Genomic DNA, 24,426 nt, shown 5'->3' with positions numbered 1-24,426 from the left:
CAACCAAGAATGTAATCCCTTCAGGCATTGTAGACCCCAAAACCTTAGCTAACTCTTGCACAGTCCTTAATGATGGAGTATGAGAACAACACCAAATAAAGATGCTCCAAAGAGAGAAAACAAATGAGCATTGACATTGATTCGTTCCCTTGAGGTCCCTTTCTTTATCACCGAATACTTAAGATGCACACAACAGAACTAGTACAGTGAAAACTGTCCTCATCACTCGGTTTAAAATTAAGATGTAGCCAGGTGGGTATAGTGTCACGTGCTACAGTCCCAGACCTCCGGAGGTGGAGGCCAGCCTGGGGTGCATGAGACCCTGACTTGAAGTTACATCTCAGAGGGACCCTTCTTGCCTCGCTGTTCTAGTGTCCTTGCTCCTCAACCTGAGTATCGTTCCACACACTGGTGTGCTAACAGAGGACTCATTTGGTCTTATGTTCAAAAACCTCTCATCTCATTCGCTAAAACCATACCCAGTGAATACACCAGCTCTGCATTTTATAGATCCTTAAACTGTAGAGTGTTTTCATATTATTTGTGTTATGTCTCACTGTAGTTATTATGAATATGCCTGTCTCTTCCACTGTGCTGTGAAGTTTTATATATTAGCAATCAATAAGTTTGTGGATTTTCTTACGGGGATATCAATCATTCTGTCTTACCTTATGATCATTAACTGTCCTCTATTTAAGTACTTTATAAGCATGAGCTATTTATGATGTGTGGGGCTCTCGAGAACTCTGCTGTTTGTTAGTCGTGGAAAGAGCTAGTTATATTGTGTGCTTGTCAATTTTCTTTCACATTCATTTTTTTTGTAATTTCATGCACATGCTTTAAATTATCAAAGTAATGGTTCCTTTTGTATTCTCTTTTAGATATTGTTATATGGAGACTTGCCAAAACATAAAGAAAATGTAATATATTTAGCAAATCATCAAAGCACAGGTATGTATTTCATTTGCATGAAATTTGGGTTTTTCTACAAATGGTAAATGAGCATTAAAATATACATACATATGTTTTAGAGACCAAATCATGTAACCCAGAATGGCCTTATACTCTAAATAGTTGAGGATGATTTTAAGCTTGGGATACACCTGCCTTCACCTCCCGAGCATAGAAGTTATAGGTCTTTCGTACACCTGGCTTAGGTGGTGCTGGGGGTTAATTATGTGTGTGTGTGTCTCTGTGGGTCAGACCATGTGAGTGCACTTGCGTGTGGATGCCAGAAGAGAGCATCAGATCTGCCCCACAACCTTAGTTATAGGTGATTATTAGCTGCCTGTGTGGGTATGGGAAGCTAAACTGTGGCTTCAGCCTTAAAAATATTAATCTTTTATATTTAAACAAAGTGAGTATTGGGTTTTTTGTTGTTGTTAACATATGAATTTTCTGTAGATATTGTGTCTGGCTATGAAATTTTTACTTCTTTTGGTAAAGTCAATAATGTGAAAGGTATGGATTTTTTTCTAGGCTTCTCTTTTGCATAGAATACGTCATTTCTTCTCCCCATTTCCTGGGATAGCTCTTTAGTATATTGAGTTTTCTGCTTGTAAGTTGTATTTCTAGACATGGAATTGGTGGATCCAAGTGTATAAATTTTAATTATTAATTCTTTGTCTAGGCTTTTATTTACTTTGAGACATATTCTTACTATGTTGCCAAGGCTGACCTCAAACTCACAATTCTCCTCCTCAGTCTCTGAAGTAATGGATTGCAGTTATATGCCACTACTGTTTGCACTTTATATTTTTGATTACTAAGTCGCTTCTCGGTGTGCTGGTGTGTGACCCCTCATTTCCTGCACGCAGTGTTGTGTTATAATCAGCTCACACATCTGCAGTTCCTGTTGCCTCTTGAGTCCTAGTGGTTTAATTTCCATCGGAGAAGGCAAAGACGAGTTTCCAGAGTGGAACTTTATTTAGTTTCAGTCAGGTCAAATATTTAAAAGTGTGTATTTTTAAGTAATTATCAATAAATTGTGATATACATTGAGCCCTGCAGTCCTTTCATGAAGTTCCTCAACATGGGGCGTTTGACAGGTGCAGAGGGTCCAGTGATTGGCTAGAGTGTGCTTTAAAGCTCCAATAATTCACTTCCTCCAAAAATCCCACTTCATGAATGTTTCAAACCCATGGCTGCTTTGGATACATACTTTCTGTGTTTTGTTTTTATTGCTTTGGGAAGTACAGTACCTAGAAGCCTAAAGCTAAAACCACAACAATGCTAATATTCTGAATGGAAAGTCACTTGTGCCTATGGCCTTATTTCCTGCCCATCAACCGTCTTGTCAGGATTTTGTTGCTTTTATACTACTTGTGCCATAAGCAGTGCAGAGATAAAGGAATTAAGATGAGTTTTTCTTTGCTTGGCACATTGGTAATTTTATTCAGATTGATTGGACAGTGGCTGAAGCTCCAAGGTCTCTCTTGATAGGGACTTTGATATCAAATATATTATCTTGGATCATGTTTATGAGAATGGCTCAGACTCTGCATTTTACTTTGAGCAAAGCCAAAGACAGCTCAGGATGACTGTCTGCTTCTAATTGGCCTGTTCAGACATGCTGACCTTTTTCATCACAGTCTGGCCTCCTGTTGTTGTGGAGGGGAGGTTCTACCTGGCTCAGATATTCAAATGTCCCCAGAACTTCCACCTCACCTTTTCTGTTGATCAGAGGTTGATCCCATGCAGGTTTTTTTCAGCTTCTTTCTTCTGAATAACCTTTTCCTAATGGAACTGCAGTGTTACCAGAGACATGTGAAACCACATAGTCCGGCACCCCTGGGGGCCATGCAGTAACAGGGTGCAGCTACCATTTCACTGTTGTCCATGCTGGCCTCTATGGGCATTTCTTTAGAGCAGACCTCAGGAAAAGCATTGTAAGTGAGCAGCAGATAAAAGTCCTACTTGGTGTTTAGAATTTGAAGGTAACCTGGGAAGCAAGAGATCTAAGCCAGGCCATACTAACCAAGCTAGTTCCTTTCTTAGTCTAGAGGAACATTTCCCCACCCCGCCTCCAAGAGACTGTGCTCTAGGACTGATGCCTGATAACAGCCAACATTTGTGGGTTGAGAATGTTGTGGTCTGAGGCTCTGAATCAACCAAGCAGACACAAGAGGTTACTGCAAGGCAAGATTTAATATAGGGCAGCATAGAAGAAGTGGGGAAGGAGAGGGTCTGATCAGTTGAGGCTGCAGATTGGGGAGCTAAACTGTTATGCTGAATGTCAGCTGAAGCAAGTATTTAAACACACAGCAATCACAGACTTTTGTTGCCAAGTTACAGCTGCAATTTTCACCAATCAGGATTTAGAGATTAGGAACTCCCTTGAAGTTTCATCATTGTCAATTGTCAAACAGTGCAAGCTTTTCAGTCCAACCAGTCAGATTCATTTGTTCCTTCTGTTGTTAAGGACAGCCATATTGTTTTAGAGAACCAAAGATACATAATGAGTGTTTCTATGGATTAGAAATGAATGGTTCAGCTATTGAAGGTTCCCAGTTCCCCTAGGCCTTGGGAACCTGAACTTTGTTTCACCCTTCAGGTAAAATGGAGTCTGAAGTCAGAATGGCAGTACCAAGGACAAGGTGATTTTTTTCTTCTTTCTAACAAGAACACCTCCCTCCCCAACAGGGTTTCTCTGTAGCTCTGACTGACCTGGAACTCATTCTACACACCAGGGTGGCCTCGAACTCACAGAGATCCACCTGTCTCTGCCTCCAAAGTGGTAGGATTAAAGGCATGTGCCACCACCACCCAGCAAATACTCTTTTTTTTTTTTTTTTTTTTTTTTTTTTTTTTTTTTTTTGGTCAACTTGAAGATAGTGCCCAGAGCGCTTTGCATGTTAGGTAAGAACTCTGCTGAGTCACACATACATATACCACAAACTAAGAAGGCTACATTTTGGACACCCTTAAAAAGCCCACAATTTGGGAACATACCAATGGGATGACTTTGAATTGCATTAGAATTGCATGTTAGTCTGTGTATGATGGAGAAAGGTGTAGAGTCTGCTCTGAGAAAACTGCACCTGTAAGAATTTGCATGTAATTCTAGGTTTGCAGAGGCTTTGAGAGCTCAGCCACCCAGTGTGGGTTGGTGTCTTTAGGAAAAGAGAATCTAAGAATGTTGGTCCAGCCTTGCGCACCCTCACCTAGCACTTGCTGGCCTGATGCTCATGTAGAGTTGACATTTCCATTTGTCTCTCGGCTACTGCTTTTATTTGATGTCCTACTGTCTCTACATCCTTACTTATGGAAACTTTTGACCCTCCCCCTCCCTCTTGTCTGCTTTTGATATTGTTTACCTTTTAAACTTCATTACTGCTCATTTAGTTTAGATGGCAGTTTCTTGACTAATACTATGTATGGTTGAGTGGGTGGTCATAAACACCTGTGGGTTTGCAGTTTGGGAGACCCTGTGTTTGTGTGCTCCTGCTGTAGACTCTGTGCCAGCGGGCAGAGTACTTGGGTTCTCTGAGCCTGTGGATTAGGTGTGAGTGATACCTACTGATTGAGGCTTTACAAATAGTTACATTTATAATTCCAGTAGAGTGCCTGGCACATGGGTGGCATTTAGCAGTAGTGTGGATGATGGTGGGTATAGCACAGTGCTGGATTATGGGCATAAGCTCTTATATGCCATATTTTGTATGTAACCCTAAGAATTAGAAATGAATGAGACACAGCTATACAGATGAGGAGAATAAGATTTATTTTTTGTTCTCTCTTCAAGAACATGCTTCTTAAGGGAAGCATGATTCTACTTATCTAGATCACTACTGAAGAATCCTAACTTAACCAAATTAAATTATTCTTGCTAGAGCATAAAATGTAAATATGTATGTGAATGTAATACATTCCCTTCTATGTTTTAATCCAGTGTTATCTCTGAAGCCTCAGTGTGAATAGACATGGTGAATCTATGCTGTATCTTCTGACTATCTAAGTTACATTTTTATTTTGCACCAGGTCTTACTATACAGCCCCAGCTGACCTGAAGCTTGCCTTGTAGACCAGGCTGGTCTTGAACTCACAGAGATTTGCCTGCCTCAGCCTCCCCAGCTCTGAAATTAAAGGAATTGCTACCATGCCCAACTTGTAAATTATTTAAGTGTTTTTACTAAAGTTTTCAAATTAAAAGTCATGGTTTAGGGCAATTTATCTTGTACACATGACATATTTTGAAATATTTATATAATCTCTTGATAGTTCTTAGAAAGTGAACCAGAGTCCAAAATATAACTGCTTATTTAAATATAAAAATGGGTTTATTATTCCCTAAGTTTTAAAAAAAACAAAATATCAGGAAAAGATATCAAATTTGGCTTTTAGCTATTTATCTCATCTAAATCCAGTATATACACTGGCAAGGAAACACCATTGATTAGTGTTTCTCAACCTGTGGGTTGTGACCCATTTGGGGTTGCATATCAGGTATTTACATTATGAATCATAGCAGTAGCAAAATTATAATCGTAACATAACAATGAAATAATTGTATGGTTGGGGTCACCGCAGCATGAGGAACCATGTTAAAGGGTCACAGCATAGGCCCGTTGAGAACCACTGCAATAGAGCCTTCACAGAGTAAGTTCTCAGTACTTATGTAAACAATACATTAAGTATTCTTCTCACAGGCTTGGTTATATTTCCAAGATATAACTAGAAATAACTTTTATAATCCCTAACTTAAAAATATTTAATTAAGGGGCTGGAGAGATGGCTCAGTGGTTAAGAGTACTGACTACTCTTCCAGGGGACCCAAGTTTAATTCCCAGCACCCACATGGCAGCTCACAGCTGTCTGAAGATCCAGTTGCAGGGGATCTGACACCTTCACACCAATGCACATAAAATAAAAAATTAAATAAACCAAAAAAAAAAACATTTCTAGAAAGTTGATTATTCATTTAAAGGGATAAAAAATCTTAGGATATTCCATTTTTGTGTGCATTAGAAAAGAATTTTAAATGATCAAGAATTATACCAGAGTTGTAGAAAAGTGCCCCATTTTGATAAGATTTTAAATTCCATGCTTTATAATATTTCCTATAGTTTGCCACAACCCCCCCCACACACACATACACACACACTTGCATGCTGCAATAGAGCCCAGGATTAGCACTTACTCCATTGCTACATCTCCAGTCCTTTTTATTTCTTATTTTGAAGCATAGTCTCTCTAAGTTATCTTGGTTGGCCTTGAGTTCACGAACCTTCTGCTTCAGTCTTCCAAATAGGTAGGACTGCAGACCTGCACTGTTGGAGTGACTGGAATCATTTGTTGCTTTAAATGGACTATTGTCTCCTCTAATTGACTCCTTTTGGTCTCATTTTGATGGCCCCGAATACACTTCATTTCAGATTCTCAGCAACATCCCTGTTGTATACCCTTGAATTCCTCTAAGTCCCAGCAGACTTTTCCTTACCTATCACCTTGATGTTTCCATTCTCGAGGAGTTAGCCATTTAATGGTCCCAGCAGCCATTTAGTTTTGTCTTAAATTTTTTTTGCCTTTTAGGACACTTTCTTATTTCTCTTTATTCATTTCACCTGAGAAAGTTTTACATGACCCCCAAGTACATAGTATAATATGGCCAACATTTACTAATAAATAGTAGAAAAATTTATTTTTAAATACATATAATTAAAGATGAAAGGCAATCTGCATATTAATGATATGGGTGAATTGTATATAAGGAATTAGTTGACTTTGGCTGAGTATTTGATACTACAGGATGTAGACCATTCCAGTGTTTTTCAGAATTCATCAGGATTGATTTTGTAGTTGTTATTACTGAGAATGTTTCCATAAATACACAGTACAACATGCATAATATGTTTAGTGCCATTTCAGAAATTGTTTGAAATTCCATTCTATTACTAGGCCAAAATTCGTTTAGTGAAACTCAATTGTTTAAAAACAATTAAGCGCCGGGCGTTGGTGGCGCACGCCTTTAATCCCAGCACTCGGGAGGCAGAGGCAGGCGAATCTCTGTGAGTTCAAGTCCAGCCTGGTCTACAAGAGCTAGTTCCAGGACAGGCTCCAAAACCACAGAGAAACCCTGTCTCGAAAAACCAAAATAAATAAATAAAAAAATAAATAAAAACAAAAAAAAAATAAAAACAATTAAGCAAGTTTTTAAAATCAAACATTCAAATACAGTATAGTTGAAAGATATACTAGTTTGGTACTTACAGTCTGAGGAATGGTAGTGGTGAAATATTAAATATTTTCTGTAATTAAGCCATTATATTTTTGTGTCAGCAGGAAACTGTGTATGTATGTGTCTGTCTGTCTCTCTCTTAAATGCACTACACTCAATATTCTACTGGTCTTGAATCTGAGTCATGTTTCTGGCACCATTGGTTGGCATTGCATGGTGTGACAGCATGCGTGGTAAGAATCACGTGTCTCGTGTTCAGAACGAAAGCCGCAGTGGCATTGCACAATACAGCGTCGGGAGAGATGCCAGAGATACCTGGTTCATTGTGCATTTGATTTTGAATTAATTTTTGGTCATTGCTAAAAAACTTTTATTCCCAAAGTTTTTCAACCCCTACAATCATTTATATGAACCCTTATGGGTATGCAACCCACAGTTTCAAAAATAAGAAATAAGGAGTGTATATCTACTCAGCACTGTCGTAAGTCACATGAGATCCTCGTTACAATTGCACACTGCATCTAGGAAGCCACTAGTGAAGATGCAGTGTGGTGGCCGCCTGTCAGACCTTGTGTATGTAGAATATTTAGCTGCACTTGTTTCATTTGCCACTTTTGTTTATAATCTCCCATTCTTCGTTAAAAGAGAAACATTTCTGATTTTTAGCCTTAATTAAAAGTGACTTTATTCTTTGTATATTCTGTTGTTGGATTACTTAATATTTTGAATGTTTTTAAACATTTGTTTTTTATTTTTATGTGGATGTGTGAGTCCCCGCATATACATACGTACGTACATACATACATACATACATACATACATACATACATACGCCTGGTACACTTGGAACTCAGAGGAGGGTGTCACATCCCCTGGAACTGGAGTTAGAGGCAGAGCCACTGTATGGGTACCAGACCTGTGTCCTCTGCAAGAGTAGCTAGCAGTGTCCTTAACCACTGAGCAAAATCTCACCAGCCGTATGTAAAAAATAGCTTTTGTGTTTTATTCCTGAAATAAAAGTCCTTTTAAGAAATGGGAAAAGATAACTTCTCTTTGACTTAAGGTTTATTTATGTATTTTTAATGTGTCTGGAGTTGGCTTTGTTTTAAGCATTTTAATCTTTATTTCTTTTTAAAAATTAAAAACAAAAAGCTATTTTAAGACAGATCTTACTGTGTTGCCCTACTTGGCCTGAACTTGCTGTGTAGACAGACTGGCTTTGAGCTTGTATCCTTCTACCTCTGACTCCAGTCATGTTTTCAATTACATTGTGAAGACAGTGCTATGAGAAAGAGTTTTTATTTCTGTGAGGGGAAGGCTGGAGTTGACTTTGGCTAGTACTGACTGGGTTCTGTCTTACAGTTGACTGGATTATTGCAGACATGCTGGCTGCCCGACAGAATGCCCTTGGACATGTGCGCTATGTGCTGAAAGACAGGTTAAAATGGATTCCATTGTATGGGTTTTACTTTGCTCAGGTAACCTTTGTCTTTGCTCTTTTATTTCATATTTAACACAATTTAGTGAAAATATATCTGATTTTCTTTGTTTTATGTATGGTACTAATGAATGGACGTGGGGCCTCGTGCATACTAGGCAAATAGCCTTCTACTTAGTTACAGCTTCAATACAGATGTTCTTAGAATGATTTTTAATGGCTTATTTTAAATTTAAGTATTTTTATTTAGAATTCTGTGTGCATGCACGTGCATGCTTGTGTGCATTTATTGATGCATGTGGAGGTCAGGACGATTTTTGGCACAACTGTCGTGGTCAGGCACCTTCCACTCTTTGTTTGAGACAGTCTCCTAGTCAGACCTTTGCCGTGTCGGCCAGGCTAGCCAGCCAGTTAGCCCCAAGTACCTGTCTAACTCCTTGCCGTTACTGAGATTAAAAGTGTGGACTGCTGTGAGACTAAGTGCTTTCCCAACTAAGCTCTCTGCAGCTCTCATTCTTAATGGGGACTCTCTACATGTCTGGTTTTCCAGATAGTTAAATAAAATAGCAGAAAGACAAATACGTAGACGCCAAATAGGAAATTAAAAGACATAGAATTTGACAATCAGTTATGTTAATAAGTTGATTCAAGGGGCTGAAGAGATGGCTCAGCAGTCAAAGGCACTGACTGCTCTTCCAGAGAACATGAGTTCAATTCCCATCATCTACATAGCAGCTTACAGCTCTCTGTGACTCCAGTTCCTCAGGATCCGACACCCACACACAGACATACATGAAGGCAAAAGCACTAACGCATATAAAACAAAAATAAATTATTTTTAAAAAGCTAAAAAATTGATTCAAATGTAGTTAGTGATCTGTAGGAAATAAAACCAGAAACTGAGCTCAGTAAATGAATGTGTTTCTCACAGTTAAGAAGGTTGAAGTCTCCTCAAGATCAGGGTGTATGTAGTGCTGCTTTTTCCCAAGACCCATGTTTTTGACTTGCAGACTTGCCTTCTCCCTGTATTCTGAGCTGGCCTTTTTCCCACATATGCACATTCTAGCAGGGCCTTAGCTAGTGTATTTCACTTAACTGTAATTATTTTCTTAAGGACCTTATTTCCATATACAGTTGCTGTGAAAGTTTGGGCTTCAATATAAGATTTTGGGGGAATAAAATGTAGTCTGTAATGTCACATAAATCTCTGTAGCTGAGTCCATATTTTAATTCCCTAAAGGTTGTAAGTGTAGACTTTTCTTAAAATTATTTTTTAATGCCCTTCCACCTTGGCCAGTAACCAGCTTGCTTGCTTGCTTCCTTCCTTCCTTTCTTCATTCCTCTCTCTCTTTCTCTCCTTCCTTCCTTCCTTCCTTCCTTCCTTCCTTCCTTCCTTCCTTCCTTCCTTCCTTCCTTCCTTCCTTCCTTCCTTCCTTCCTTCTTTCCTTCCTTCTGTCCTTGCGTCCTTCTTTCCTTCCTTTTAATTTATTCTGTGTGGCTGACTGTCTTCTATATATGTATTTCTGGCGCTTTGTCCATATTTTAATTTCCAAAGATTGTAAGTGTAGATTTTTTTTTAATTTTATGCTCTTTCCTCCTGGCCAGTGGCCTCTTTTATTTATTTATTTATTTATTTATTTATTTATTTATTTATTTATTTATTATTTTTAATTTACTTTATGTGATTGGGTGTCTTGTATATATGTATTCTTTGTGATCATGGAGGTCAGAAGAAGATGCTAGATCCTCTGCAACTGGGTTAGAGATAGTTGTAACCATGTGGTGCTGGGAACTGAATCCAGGTCCTCTGAAGGAACAGCAAGTGCTCTTATCCACTGAGCCATCTTTCTAGTCCTGGGAGTGTGGACATTTTAAAGATACTTTTAATTAACTTTGTTAATGACAGTAGAAATCAGTGAGTTAAGATCCATCACAAAAAGTTGTTGAATTAAATCTTTTAAAGAAAGAAAATTTTAACTGCTGACAAAATTAATTGTGTGTTTTTTTTTCAACACAGTGCAACACACAGTTTTATTCAGGTTCTGTAGAAATAGAATTTTCTGTAATTGGAGACTGTTCTATGGTTTCCTGGCCACCCAGATCTGAATAATCACACAAAAACTTTATTAATTACAACACTGTTTGGCCAACAACTTAGCCATATTTTTAGCTAGCTTTTATATCTTAAATGAACCCATTTCTTTTCATCTGTATACCACCACAAGGCTGTGGCTTACCAGAAAGGTTCTGACGTCTTTTTCCTTCAGCAGCTACATGGCATCTCCCTGACTCCACCTTCTTTCTCTCTGCATTCAGTTTAGTTTTTCTGCCTAGCTCTATTCTGCCCTGTAATAGGCCAAAGCAGCTACTTTATTAACCAATGGTAATAAAACATATTCACAGCATACAGAGGGGACTCCCACATCAATTTTTATGGAATTGTATAGATGGTGATAATTAAATATTAACTGTAGCTTGAGTTCTGAAATGTAGTTTTATTCCTTACTCATTGGGAGTAAAGTTGCCTTTTTGATGACTATGACAATTAGTTATTTAAAGAGTAATTGCTTCTTTTCTTTTTCTTTTTTATGTACCAGCATGGAGGAATTTATGTAAAACGAAGTGCCAAATTTAATGAGAAAGAAATGAGAAACATGCTTCAGAGCTACGTGAATGCAGGAACACCAGTAAGAGTGCCCGCTTCCATTCCTCAACTCAGTTTGCAATTTAAGAACTTAAAATCTCAGTCATTTAAAAAACATATTACCACATGTGGAATAACTAATTCAGAGTTTTGTTGAGATAAACTGTCCTCTTAGCTGGCAGGAAAGATTGCTACTAATGATTTTAAGGTTTTTTCCTAGTGTTTTGGGGTTTCTTTTTTCTTTTTTTTTTTTTTTTTTGTATAGCCTTGACTGTCTTGTAACTTGCTCTGTAGACCAGGCTGAACTTGAACTCAAGAGATCTGCCTGTGTCTGACTCTCAAGTGCTGGGATTAAAGGCATGTGCCACCACTATTTTTGATAAAGAGGGGAAGAAAAATATTATGAATATAGAGGAGGTACAGAAAGAGAATCATGATTTTCTATTGGAATGGTTGGCCATATTTTTTTTTAAATGGCTTTCTTTTTGCTTTTTTTTTTTTATCTTACGCTTTTTTAATTGATTTTTATTGAGCTCTTTATTTTTCTCTGCTCCTTGCCTCTTTCCTCCCATTCAACCCTCTCCCATGGTCCCCCATGCTCCCAATTTACTCAGGAGATCTTGTCTTTTTCTACTTCCCATGTAGATTAGATCCACATATGTCTCTCTTAGTGTCCTCATTGTTGTCTAGGTTCTCTGGAATTGTGATTTGTAGGCTAGTTTTCTTTGCTTTATGTTTAAAAACCACTTATGAGTGAGTATATATGATAATTGTCTTTCTGGGTCTGTGTTACCTCACTCAAAATGATATTTTCTAGCTCTATCCATTTGCATGCAAATTTCAAGATGTCATTTTTTTTATGCTATGTAGTAAGTATAAATGTACCACATTTTCCTTATCCATTCTTCGGTCGAGGGGCATTTAGGTTGTTTCCAGGTTCTGGCTATGACAAACAGTGCTGCTGTAAACATAGTTGGGCACATGTCGTTGTGGCACAATTGAGCATCCTTTGGATATTTACTCAAAAGTGGTATTGCTGGGTCTTGAGGAAGGTTGTTTCCTAATTTTCCGGGAAATTGGGTTGGCCTTATATATATAGTATAACAGGCAAACTTAGAAAAAGATTGTTGGAATAAGATTTGAAACTAGCCCAACCTTGGCAACTACCCTAGGAACACTTATTTTGCCTGCTTCTTTTTAAATTTATTCTTCTCTCATACAATACATCCTTAACTGCAGTTTGCCCTCCCTCAACTCCTCCCAGTTATCCCCCACCACACACACACTCCTCCCCATCCCCCAATCCATTCCTTCTCTGTTTCTTTTTCAAAAAGACCAGGCCTCTCAGGGATACCAGCTGAACATAGCAAAACAAGATACAATAAAACTAGACACAGACTCTCATATCAAGGCTGGGTGAAGCAAGCTAATAGGAAGAAAAGGGTCCCAAGAGCAGACAGAAGAATGAGAGACACCCCCATCTCCACTGTTAGAAATCCCAGAAAAACACCAAGCCATCAACCATAACATATATGCAGAGGACCTAGTGCAGATCCATGCAGGCTCTGTCTCACTTTCTGCATACTACCATAAGCTAGGAAGTCCCAACATGTGTGTTTACCCAACTTATGGACAGACACAGTCAGCCTCATTCCTAGCTGAGTAACCTGGACTCCTTCTCAAAACCATTCCGTCAATCAAGACTGAGTTCCTTTTCCAAACACACACCAGATTCTGCCCATCTGAGGACTGTTTTCCCATAATTTGTAGGACTGACTGCCTCTCAGCAGGGAGGGCCATTAGACCCATACCTGAATCTCCTTACACCCTCACCAACGTCTTGGGGACATGCTCACATGCCTCTGTTGGTCAGTTTCATTTATAGTAGGGAATGTAATTTGCCTTGCTAACTCTTAGCACACTTATGAAGAGCCCTTGCTTGCCCTCATATTTAACTGGGGAAGATAATCTACTTACCAACTCCACTCTATACAACCCAGATAACTCTACCCATTTCATTTATTCTTCTAAATCAACAGTTCTAGCCTGAATGCCAGACTCTGTGCCCAAGCCTAGTCCCACCTGTCTTGTCCAGAATAACCCTAACCTGTCTTGTCCAGAATAACCCTAACCTTCAGGATTATATGAGGATCCACATCCTGTTCACCAACCCAGTTCCCTTTGTCTGTCTGACTTCATCTCTTCTATGCTGTGCCCATTGTTCAGACTCAGTCCTCCTTCACATACTGTGGGCTTTCCCAGCTTCCTTCATCCATACCAAATACAGAAATAACAAAAGAGGTCCACATGCCCAGGTCACATCACATAAACAAAAACGTGATAGTTTGCAAGATAATTTCCCCTTGAGGCTCAGATACTTGAATACTTGGTTCTCATGTAGTCGTGCTGATTGGATCAGTTTAGAAAGCATGGTTTTTCCGGAGTCAGTTTATAACTGGGAAAGGACTTTGAGATTTAAAAGCCCCACACTGTTCCCAGTTAAAACTCTGCTACCTGCTCAAAGTTGGAGATGCGAGTTCTCACTCTTTCTGATGCCGTATCTCCTGTCTACTTCCACAATTCCCTATGTTGGACCCCTTTTCCCCTGGAATCCTAAACCCAAACAAACAACAAATTTGGCAGTAATAATGAATTCTAAAGAGTCTTCTCTGGTTGAGCAAAAAGTAATGTATTTTGCATGGGCACTGCATTACTTTCTCATAGGTATGACCAAATACCTGACAGGAAGCAATGTAAAGGAAGAAGGTGTCTTTTGGTGTGTGGTTTGACAGTATCATGACTGAGAGCGTGGCGACATAGCGGTGGCAGCAAGAACATGAGGCTGCTTGCTCAGGTCTCTGTAGATCTGGGAACAGGGCAGGGAGCCGGGTCAGGCTGTAAATCTCAGGATTCACTGCACAGAGCTCTACTTCTTCTCGCGGGATCCCATGTCTTGAAGGTTCCATGAGTTCCAGAACAGCACCTGCCACCTGGAATCCAAATGTTGGCATTTCTGAGCCTGGGGTGGATACTTTACATCCTAACAGGCACACTTCATCCCTAGCTCTCTGTAGGTTCATGGCTGTCTTATAATGCAGAACCTTTCTAGTCCAACTTCAGTAGCCCCACTCTTTGTATTATTTTTCTGTATTACCCCTCCCCTTAGTTAGTACCCTAGTTAAATTTCTAATAAGCAGCTTGAGAGAAGGCTTTATTTGGACCTGTGTTTTGTTGGTATATTCCATCATGCAGGGGTGGTACTCCGATAGAGCTGAGGCCACCAGAGGATGATACTGTTGGCTCCTGTCTGAGTGGGACAGGAAGTGGAACTGGGTTATAATTCTCAAGGCCTGCTGCCCCTTGGTGACTTCCTTCAGTTAGGCCCCATACTTTCAAGGCCCTACAAGCTCTCAGCATAATGCCACAGCTGGGGATCAGCTGTTTACAATGCCAGCCAGTGCTTTGGGACAAAAGGAGCTGAAAATGGAGAATTGCAGAGATGTTCTTGTACATTATACCAGCTTTTTAGATGACACTGCATTTCTTGTGAACTTGTTCATAAACAAATTTATATTCTCCTATAGGTTCATTCAGTAGGAGTTTTATATCTACAGATTGCGTAGAAAAAAAACATTGCTTATACTAGCTGTGTAGGGAAATAGTATTGTTAGGTGTCATTTGAGCTTGGATAAATGGGTATGGTTTTCTCTCATGAATCCCTCTTCTATTGTTTTCTATATTATTCTGTTTACTTGATGAGTTTGTCTGTTGGCCATCAGTTAAATGTTTTTACACTATTCAGTTCTCAAGAAGTTTTCTTATTATATGGTCTTAATATTTTTATTTTCCCAAGATATTAAGCATAAAATCTTCTATCAATTGATGATTTTATATCTATCTGGCTACCTCATTTTGTTTACAAATAGTGTATTCTCAGTTTTATGTAATGAGTATAAGGTTGCTGTAAAAAAAAGTGGTGTAAAATGCCCTCGGGAGCTCTATAAAATGGAATATTGTATAAGACTTTTGAAACACAAGTACTAAATTTTATAGGCAGTTTTTAAATAGATGTATTGTTAGCCTTGACACTAAAGGACATTGCTAGCTGCACCCATGTATGGTGGAAGATTGAGGTTGGATATGATGAGTGCACTCTGTGTGTTTGTGGAGATATACAGCAGATTCCACTAACATGTACAGTTAATATGTGCTAATAAAATTTTAATATGTGCAAAAATAAAATGTCATGATTTGTTTTGGGGAAGTGAAGGGTCATTAATCACAAGGCAGCATTTTGTGTCCAAATTTTTTCTTAGTGACTATTAGCATGTTCTAAAACTAGTTCTTAAACAGTTAAAGCTTTTAAAAAATATTTATTTATTTACTTATTGGTTTTTCGTGATAAAGTTTCTCTGTGTAGCTTTGGAGCCTGTCCTGGAGCTCACTCTGTAGACCAGGCTGACTCACAGAGATCCATCTGCTTCAGCCTCCCAAATGCTGGGATTAAAGGTGTGTGCCACCACTACCTGATATAGTTATAGATTTTTAAAGATTTGCTTTACCATAAACATAGAGCTATGTTTTATTGTAGTCTATGTTGTGATCAGCCTTACTTGAATCTCCGCATTTTGGTAACTTTGCTGAAAGTAAAGGTTGTTTGTAAATGAATACACATTTTCTCACCATGTGAAGATCTACTTCAACAGTCACAGTTTGAATTGCTACGTTAGTGGTTACAACAGTGGACTCACACAAACTAAAGTTTATTTATGCCCCACAGATGTATCTTGTGATTTTTCCAGAGGGAACGAGATATAATAGAACACAGACAAAAGTCCTTTCAGCCAGTCAGGCATTTGCTGCTCAACGGGGTAAGTAGAATTTTGACTGTATTCAGAAAAGTACTTTTTAGGGAGAACTATCTTTGTTTTCTTTAGGTTCTTCCTGGAGAATATGGGTTTTTTTCCCTGTTTTAAGATTATTTATTTATTTGTTCATTTATTTATTTATTATACAGTGTTCTGTCTGTATGTCAAAAGGGGGCGCCAGATCTCATTATAGATGGTTGTGAGCCACCATGTGTGGTTGCTGGAGATTGACCTCAGAACCTCTGAAAGAGCTGTCATTGCTCCTAACCTCTGAGCCATCTCTCCAGCCCGTGAGAATATGTATTTCTTGTAAGAACTGAATGAGAGAGTGTCTGAACTTTTACAGAGTTAAGTAGATTCTTAGTAATTTGTGTCGCAGAGGTTAGATTCACATGCTTGCTGTGGCATATACTCCCACGCTGTGAAGTGGAGATAAAAACAAGACAGAGTCAGTGCCAGAGCAAGTGCTAGATAATCCACAAGGAGAGTTTGTTTATTCTTGTCTACATTTTAGACAATTTTCTTTTTTTAATTATTTTTAAAATTAGTCCATAAAATACGGGTTCATTGTCACATTTTCATTCAAGTTCTTTGAGTATAGATCTAGGAGTTGGATAAATACACTAGGAAGAATCAGTTAGTTAATGACTTCAAGTTTCAGGATAGTGTGTGCCAGCTATATCATGCTTCAGAATTGAGAAGCACTTGGTTGGGATCACAGTTCTTTCTGCATGAAGACTAGAGGAGGATATGCTTTCTGACATCCCAGAAGGATGGTAATTTCCTTCTGGGCAGTCACAAAAGGCTAGGCTTTGTCTGACTTGCGGGCATTGTTTGTGTGGTTGTAATAATTAGACGCTGGAGGACTGGGTGTTAATAGGTACAGACAAGCATGCATGCATTTCTTCTTATATGTTGCTATCACTTCTAACCTGCTTTTTGGGTTTCCGGTTCTAATCATCTAATAGAAATATTGGTTGAGCCAGAATTGGTAGTGCGTACCCATGAACCCAGTGCCTGGGATCTCAGGTGCGAGGCTTATTAATTTGAGGCCAGCCTGGGTCTGTCAAAAAATTAATAATCCTGGTTAAGGTAACATGCAACCTGCAGGTCTGATGGGGTAATTCTATAAAGTCCTGAAATCGGATGGCCTCTAGTGGCAAAAAAGGACTTAGCTGACAAGAAAAGTTTCTCAACTTGGTTGACTTTTCAGACTTTGGTACAAGTGTGTGAATAAATTATACTCCTTCTGCCCTGGGGACTGAAGTCAGATATGTGGTTGTGGGAATCGTTTTCTTTCCCACACCACCCTGCATTTTAAAAATTCTTCTGTAGACAGTCCCACCATACTGCAACTGTTCTTTATGCAGCCACTTTCCCTGGAGAGAGGCGGTAGAAACTTCCCTAGTCACTGTTCAGATTTCACAGCGAGACCTTGTGTTTCCTGTGAAATTGTCAGTATATACTCGAGTCAAGCAGAGAAAACAGCAGAAGATAGTGGAGGGAATGATGAATTCTACTTCTAGAAAAAGTTGAGCGATTGGCAAGATGTCGTTGCCCTTTGTGTATCTTTCCTCCAGGGCTTACCAAAGAGAAAGGTCCAAGGGAGTCACAAGCTTCCTGAGGCCAGCCTTTCCCAGCCTCCATCAGGGTGTCTCGTTCATGTAGATGTTTAGTGAATATTTGTTCAGTGCAGTTTGACCTAGTAAAGATGGAAATGCAAGAGAGCATTCTAAGCCCGTGGCCAGCTCATAGATGTGACGTTAAGGCTTTAAACTTTTAATTCCTGTCTATTTGCGGTAGTTGATAAGTAATTTAGATGTTGAACTTAATGTATTCCCGATCATGACCACACTGAATCCTTCTGCTTTCTAGGCCTTCCAGTATTAAAACACGTGCTGACACCAAGGATTAAGGCAACTCATGTTGCTTTTGATTCTATGAAGAGTCATTTAGATGCAATTTATGATGTCACAGTGGTTTACGAAGGGAATGAGAAAGGGTCAGGAAAATACTCAAATACACCGTCCATGACTGGTAAGTCCATATTTCTGTGTATTAGAGTCTGAGCAGTACATGGTACAGGTAAGACATAAACTCTTTTCTCTCATTCTTCCTTTTTCAGTTAGTCAGTGTCTTTCTGTGGAAGAAGTGTGGTGCTTGAATTTAGCTCTAGCCTCGAATTTGCAGTCCTCCTGATTCAGCCACCCTGTGTTAAGATTTTATAGCCCTGCAGCTGGCCTTCCTTTATTTCACTTACTGGTGGTTACTAATGTATAGCATTTGAAATTTCACTCAGCATTCTAAATTTTATGTTTCTGATGAGTCTGTGGAGGTCTTTAGCCTGGCTTCTTCCTGCCAGAGGTTCACATATGAGACTGGGAAGATCTACAAAGATATGAGGACAAGCTGCTCAGCTAGCAGTGTCGAGAGGCATAGCCATGGTCAGTGGTAGTCTTGAAACTCCTTTTTTTTTTCCTTTTTCTTTTTTTTTTGTTTTTTTGTTTTTTTGTTTTTTGTTTTGTTTTGTTTTTCAAGACAGGGTTTCTCTGTAGCTTTGGAGTCTGTTCTGGAACTCGCTCTGTAGACCAGGCTGACCTCGAATTCACAGAGATCCACCTGCTTCTGCCTCCTGAGTGCTGGGGTTAAAGGCCTGCGCCACCATTGACCAACCCACCTTGAAACTTCTTTTGCTGTTTTTGTTGTTTTGTTTTACTTGGTTTGGTTTTATTTTTCAATGCAGGGTCCCACTGTGTAGCTTTGGCTCTCCTGGAACTCACTGTGTAGACCAAGCTGGCCTTGAACTCAAGCCACTACACTTAGCTTCCCTCTATTCCCACCCTTTTTTAAAATTTTTTTTTTTTTTTTATCTTAAGCCTTCTTTATAGCATGCTTGGGAAGGACGTTTGTATTATTGGACAAGGGAGAAATTGTACTCTTTTCAAGCATGCACTGATTTTAAGGACTCAGAATGTTGCCTGTGCCATAACCAAAGGGTTTTGAATCAATAGTTTAAGTAACTGCAGCCACAACCTCTTCATTTGAACATGGGAACAGAAGAACAAAGGAATGCTGGAAGAGTCTGGCCCCTTTCAGAGTATTCATCTTAGAGAGAGAAGAGAGCAGAGAGGGGAAGAAACACACTTTGTCACAGACAGAAGAGTTCTATTGTAATCATGCAACCCTAACCCTAGGAACATGAAGTGGTTTGATGGTCAGAACCAGCCAGCTTTCAAACATACTTTGACAGTAAAAGAGAAAAAGCCCTACAATATAAGAGATTTTTAACTTTTAAATATTAAAAAAAAAAAAAAAACTTTAGTATACAAAGTGATAGGTTTCATTTTGTCACTTCTCTACCTAGATGAGAGATGGCTGCTTTTTCAGTTCGGCTGTTAGAAGTCAGTGATAGCTGACTCGGGGTTAGCAAGTGCTGTGTGTTAATACAGATTTTAACCTGAGCTTAATACTGCAAGTCATAGTTTAGAGGGTTTTTTCCAACTTTTTGGGGTCTTTATCGCTTTGTTTTCATTGTAAGTTACATTATATAATCATGAATTCTAGAGTAGTAAGACCTGAAATCTTTTTCTTCTTCGTTAGAGTTTCTCTGCAAACAGTGTCCCAAACTTCATATTCACTTTGATCGCATAGACAAAAATGAAGTTCCAGAGGAACAAGAACACATGAAAAAATGGCTTCATGAGCGTTTTGAGATAAAAGATAAGTAAGTGGTAACAGTTCCAGCATTCAAAGCTGCAGTTCAACTCGATTTCACTATAGTAACCAGTTTGAAAAAGAGGTGTTTCATTATTTACGAAATACTAATCAAACTCACATAGATAAAACCTTTCATATTCCTGTGTGCCATGTTTAATTGCTCTTGTATAAACATTAACCCTTAACGTTTCTGCGTCAGCACGGCTCTTGTTTCTGTACAATGACAACTGAGCACGGCCAACTAGGAGGCTTCTTTCAGCTGACGGCACAGCTACGGTGAAACTAGACTCTGCTGTCTCAGGGGTGCTTCCCGCGGGCCCAGCTCAGATCTTACTCTATCCTGAGTTGCTGTGAAGATGGTGGGCAGGTGGCCTACCTGCAGTGTTTTCTGAGTAGACTGCTGTGTGATGTAAAGGAGAAGCCTTTCCTCTGTGCTAGCTGCGCAGGGAACAGCAAGACTGTGGAGATGGAGATAGTGAAGCACTGTGTGCTTGTGGGAGGAGGAGGGGGCAGTTGATATTTTCAGAGTGAAATTATCACCTTTCTTGAGTTAGTAAAAAGTAGTTAGTACCTGACATAATTTTTTCAACCCATCAATTCAGGATTGCTTTGGTGATAGGATCAGTGTAAGACCTATGTACCTTAATATGAAAATGTGTTTTCAGAAAAGGACTGAACAGTGTTTAATACCCACCTGTTTGTATTATAGACACTAAACATGTGTTTTTACTCTTTGACTCTTTTGCTCTTTGGGTGGCCTGCCACCCAACTCCCAAATAAATCACATGGAGACTTATTCTTTCTTATGAAGATGAAGCCTTGGCTTGGCTTGTTTCTAGCCAACTATTTTTTACTTAAATTATCCCGTTTGCCTTATGCTCCCAGGCTTTTACCTTTTTCTACTTCTGTATACCTTTTTTTTTAATTCTTACTCCGTAGCTTGCTGTAGCTGCCTCCAGGAGTTCTCCTCTCCTCCTGTCTTTTGTGCCTCAATCTTTTCCTCCCAGATTTTTCCTCCTATTTATTCTCTCTGCCTGCTAGCTCTGCCTATCCTTTCTCCCACCTAACTATTGGCCGTTGAGCTCTTTATTAGACCAATCAGGTGTTTCAGACAGGCACAGTAATACAGCTTCACAGAGTTAAACAAATGCAACATAAAAGAATGTAACACATCCTTGCATCATTAAACAAATGTTCCACAGCACAAACAAATGTAACACATTTTAAAATAATATTTCACAGCAAACATGTACTTGTCATTACCTCTATGAATGTGCCCACAGGGCAATGGGAATGCTTCCTGTACTGTAGGTCCTGTCCTGCTGCTGTATCCTTACGTGTTTAAGTCAGAGGGGAGAATTAACACACTATGCTCTTTATTTGTCCCTTCTGTTTTTATAATTACATGGGAATATGAACTTTTGGGAGGTGTCTTAGTCAATGTTCTGTTGCTGTGAAGAGACACCATGACCAAAGCTACTCTTGTAAGAGAAAGAACTTAATTAAGGACCTCCTTACAGCTTCAGCGATTTAGTCCATTATCATCCTGATGGGGAGCACTGGAGCACTCAGACAGGCATGGTGCTGTAGAGAGTTACATTCTGATCCACAGGCAATAGAGACTGAGAGAGACGACCTGGATGGACTTTGGGAACCTCAAAGCCCACTCCCAGTGGCACACTTCCTCCACAGGGACACCCCTCTTACAGTCCTTCTCTAATGGTCAGCACTCCCTGGTAACTAAGCACTCATATATATGAAATGTGGGGACATTCTTACTCAGACTGCCACAGAGTGAAAACTCAATGTATATTGTACGAATTTCTTTTCTTTAACTTCTTTGAAAGCTTTTTGTGAGATTGGATCCAGGGGCTCACACTTGATAGGCAAGTGCTCTACCAATAAGCTACAGCCTCAGCCCTTTTCTTTAGTCTGGATGGGATGAGAGCTATGAGAGGAAGGAGTGAGGCTGGTAGGCCACTAGTCACATGAGTCAGGGCGCTGTAAGTTCTTACAGATGGAGAGGTGAAAAACAAAAATGGGACTGGAGCGATGGCTCACCAGTTAAGAGCGTTAGCTGCTCTTCCAGAGGACTTGGGTTCCTTTCCCAGCAACCACATGAACGTCCTCATCAGACACTTAAACCAAGTGTTAGAGTTTCACTTCCCATGTGGTAAGGATAGACTACAATGATACCGTAAACTCGTGGTGGATTCCCTACCACGCTGTCTCTAATATCTCACTCAGATGGAGTTCTAAGGAACTGTACTTGCTCAAGCAAGTAATTAGTATCCAATAGATGATTTTTTATTTGTTTGTTTCAAAACCAAAATGTGCAAAACTGAAAGTATCAATTCTGTTGTTTTCATTCTGGCCATAGGTTGCTCATAGAATTCTATGATTCACCAGATCCAGAAAGAAGAAATAAATTTCCTGGGAAAAGTGTTCACTCCAGAATAAGTGTCAAGAAGACTTTACCATCAGTGTTGATGCTGGGTAGTCTGACTGCTGCCATGCTCATGACAGAGTCTGGACGGAAACTGTATGTGGGCACCTGGTTGTATGGGACCCTCCTTGGCTGCCTGTGGTTTGTTATTAAGACATAAGCAGTTGCGGGCTCCAGTCATTGTCTCTTACTGATGGCTGCACATTACGTCACATTGTTTCCTGAATTAAAGAAGAAGTTTTTTTAAAGCCTTGGTGATTGAACTCTGGATAAAATAGAATTAGTGACCACACCCAACAGGCAGTTGATTTGGGGCAAACACACATGGCTTTTTAGGTGCTGGGGTTGCTGGAAAAATGAAAGCTAAGTGGAGTTTTTGCTGTTTTTGTGTTCTTCATGAACTTATGTCCACTTGCAAAGACTATTTGGATTGTATAATTTGATGTTGTTTATAATTCAGATGGCTGTATTTTAACATTACTTTTTAGCATATTTTACTATATTGGTTATCTCCCATCTTGATTACTTGGCAGCTCAAACTCTTATCACTAAAGTATTTTATATTTTGAAGCTATGTGATACTGGGTTTTTGTTAAATTCTGCAAGTCATGGAAAGATACTGTAATTATGTGTTAATGTTCAAAGAAAGAGGTGAGAAGTATTCATGGCAAAAAACTGTCTAGCATATATTTTTATTATATTGTTCTATTTAGCTAGTTTTCTTTATATTTACAAAATAACAAACATTTCTAATATTTATTAAAATTACTTAATTTGCATACCCCCTATTCTACAGAGAATAATGTGTAAAGTGTCAGAGTAGAGTTGAAGCTCTGTTGTGACTGTCTCATTTGGTGGAGCTTTAAATAGCCCAGCATTTGAGCTACTGAGTTAGCGCCTCCCAGTGTCTGTGCTGTGAGTGCTTATAAACATAAGGGCCCTGTTATTTTCATAACAGCACGGACAACCACAGTGATGGAAGTCTGCCAGCATCCTGATTGTCTGTCCTAGCACGTGCCTTCTGCCTGTCTCCCTTTGCTTTCGCACTGCATTTGGTCTGGAGCGTGTGCGTTCATGGTCGCTTGCTGCTTCTCCCAGCCCTTGCTTTCTGGCTTGGTGTCCTCCAGTGGTGCTGTTCATTGTTGGGGTACAGGCAGTGCTGCCTGACTCAGAGAGGCATTTCCCTGACTATGGGTAAGCCTCCTTGGCTACTGAAGAAGCGTTTTGCATTTGTTCATGTCGGGTAACATCAGAATTGGGTAAATTTTATTTCTCTTTAGTTTTCATGGGGCTACACTGTTGATACATATCACCTGGGAACAAGAGCTGCCTTCCAGGACCAACTCACACTCTTCTCAGTATGCAACAGTGTATCCTATGGAAGGAGACTTTCTAAAGTTTGATTTGCTGTATTCTTAGTTGTACTAGTCCTTTAATTCTGCATACAGATTTTTGTCACAAATTATACCAATGATTGAGTTGAAATAGACCATTTGAATCACAATAAATAAATTTTTTTAATTGAGGGAAATTTTGCCTCTTATATTGTTTTCCTGAAACCAGAAAATGAGCCATAGCCAACATCTTCGAAGAGTTATGTGCTGTCACTTGGTTTCTATGCGTTTGTATATTCATATATGGATATGTATGTTCACATGAGTATGTACATCTGTATATGAATATGCATATTTACATATGGATATGTATATTCACATATGGATATGTATATTCATACACAGTACACATACATCCAAAGAATATAGTGGCCTAAAAGCAAATAAAAAACTTGTTCGTCATGTTACTGTGCCAAATTGTAATCGTCTTTTACTTAAAAAGTGAAGTTGAGCCGGGCGGTGGTGGCACACGCCTTTAATCCCAGCACTTGGGAGGCAGAGGCAGGCAGATCTCTGTGAGTTCGAGACCAGCCTGGTCTACAAGAGCTAGTTCCAGGACAGGCTCCAAAACCACAGAGAAACCCTGTCTCGGGGAAAAAAAAAAAAAAAGTGAAGTTGAAATCAATCTCACATTTTGATTAAATACATTTTTTAAACAGTCCTATTAGAGCTTATTTTGACCAGATCAAAATAAGTACAAGCTAGGAGACTTTAAACATGGCTGAGGACAGGAGAAACAGCT

The 24,426-nt window shown here is 39.3% G+C and overlaps 1 protein-coding gene across 1 annotated transcript in view; it reads left to right on the top strand.

Annotated features, from left to right (window-relative positions):
• Agpat5 (1-acylglycerol-3-phosphate O-acyltransferase 5) overlaps positions 1-23,811 on the top strand; it is a 41,158-nt gene extending 17,347 nt beyond the window's left edge. The window contains exons 2-8 of the mRNA XM_057752536.1: positions 882-951; positions 8,540-8,655; positions 11,213-11,302; positions 16,040-16,130; positions 18,003-18,164; positions 19,728-19,851; positions 22,225-23,811. Coding sequence (XP_057608519.1) covers positions 882-951; positions 8,540-8,655; positions 11,213-11,302; positions 16,040-16,130; positions 18,003-18,164; positions 19,728-19,851; positions 22,225-22,450 — 879 coding nt within the window. The 3' untranslated portion in view covers positions 22,451-23,811. The remainder of the gene's footprint in view (positions 1-881; positions 952-8,539; positions 8,656-11,212; positions 11,303-16,039; positions 16,131-18,002; positions 18,165-19,727; positions 19,852-22,224) is intronic.
• Positions 23,812-24,426: the final 615 nt, after the last annotated feature.

This window comes from Chionomys nivalis, chromosome 20, assembly GCF_950005125.1.
Source record: "Chionomys nivalis chromosome 20, mChiNiv1.1, whole genome shotgun sequence".
Lineage (NCBI taxonomy): Eukaryota > Metazoa > Chordata > Mammalia > Rodentia > Cricetidae > Chionomys > Chionomys nivalis.
This window is presented reverse-complemented; position numbering and strand designations above follow the sequence as displayed.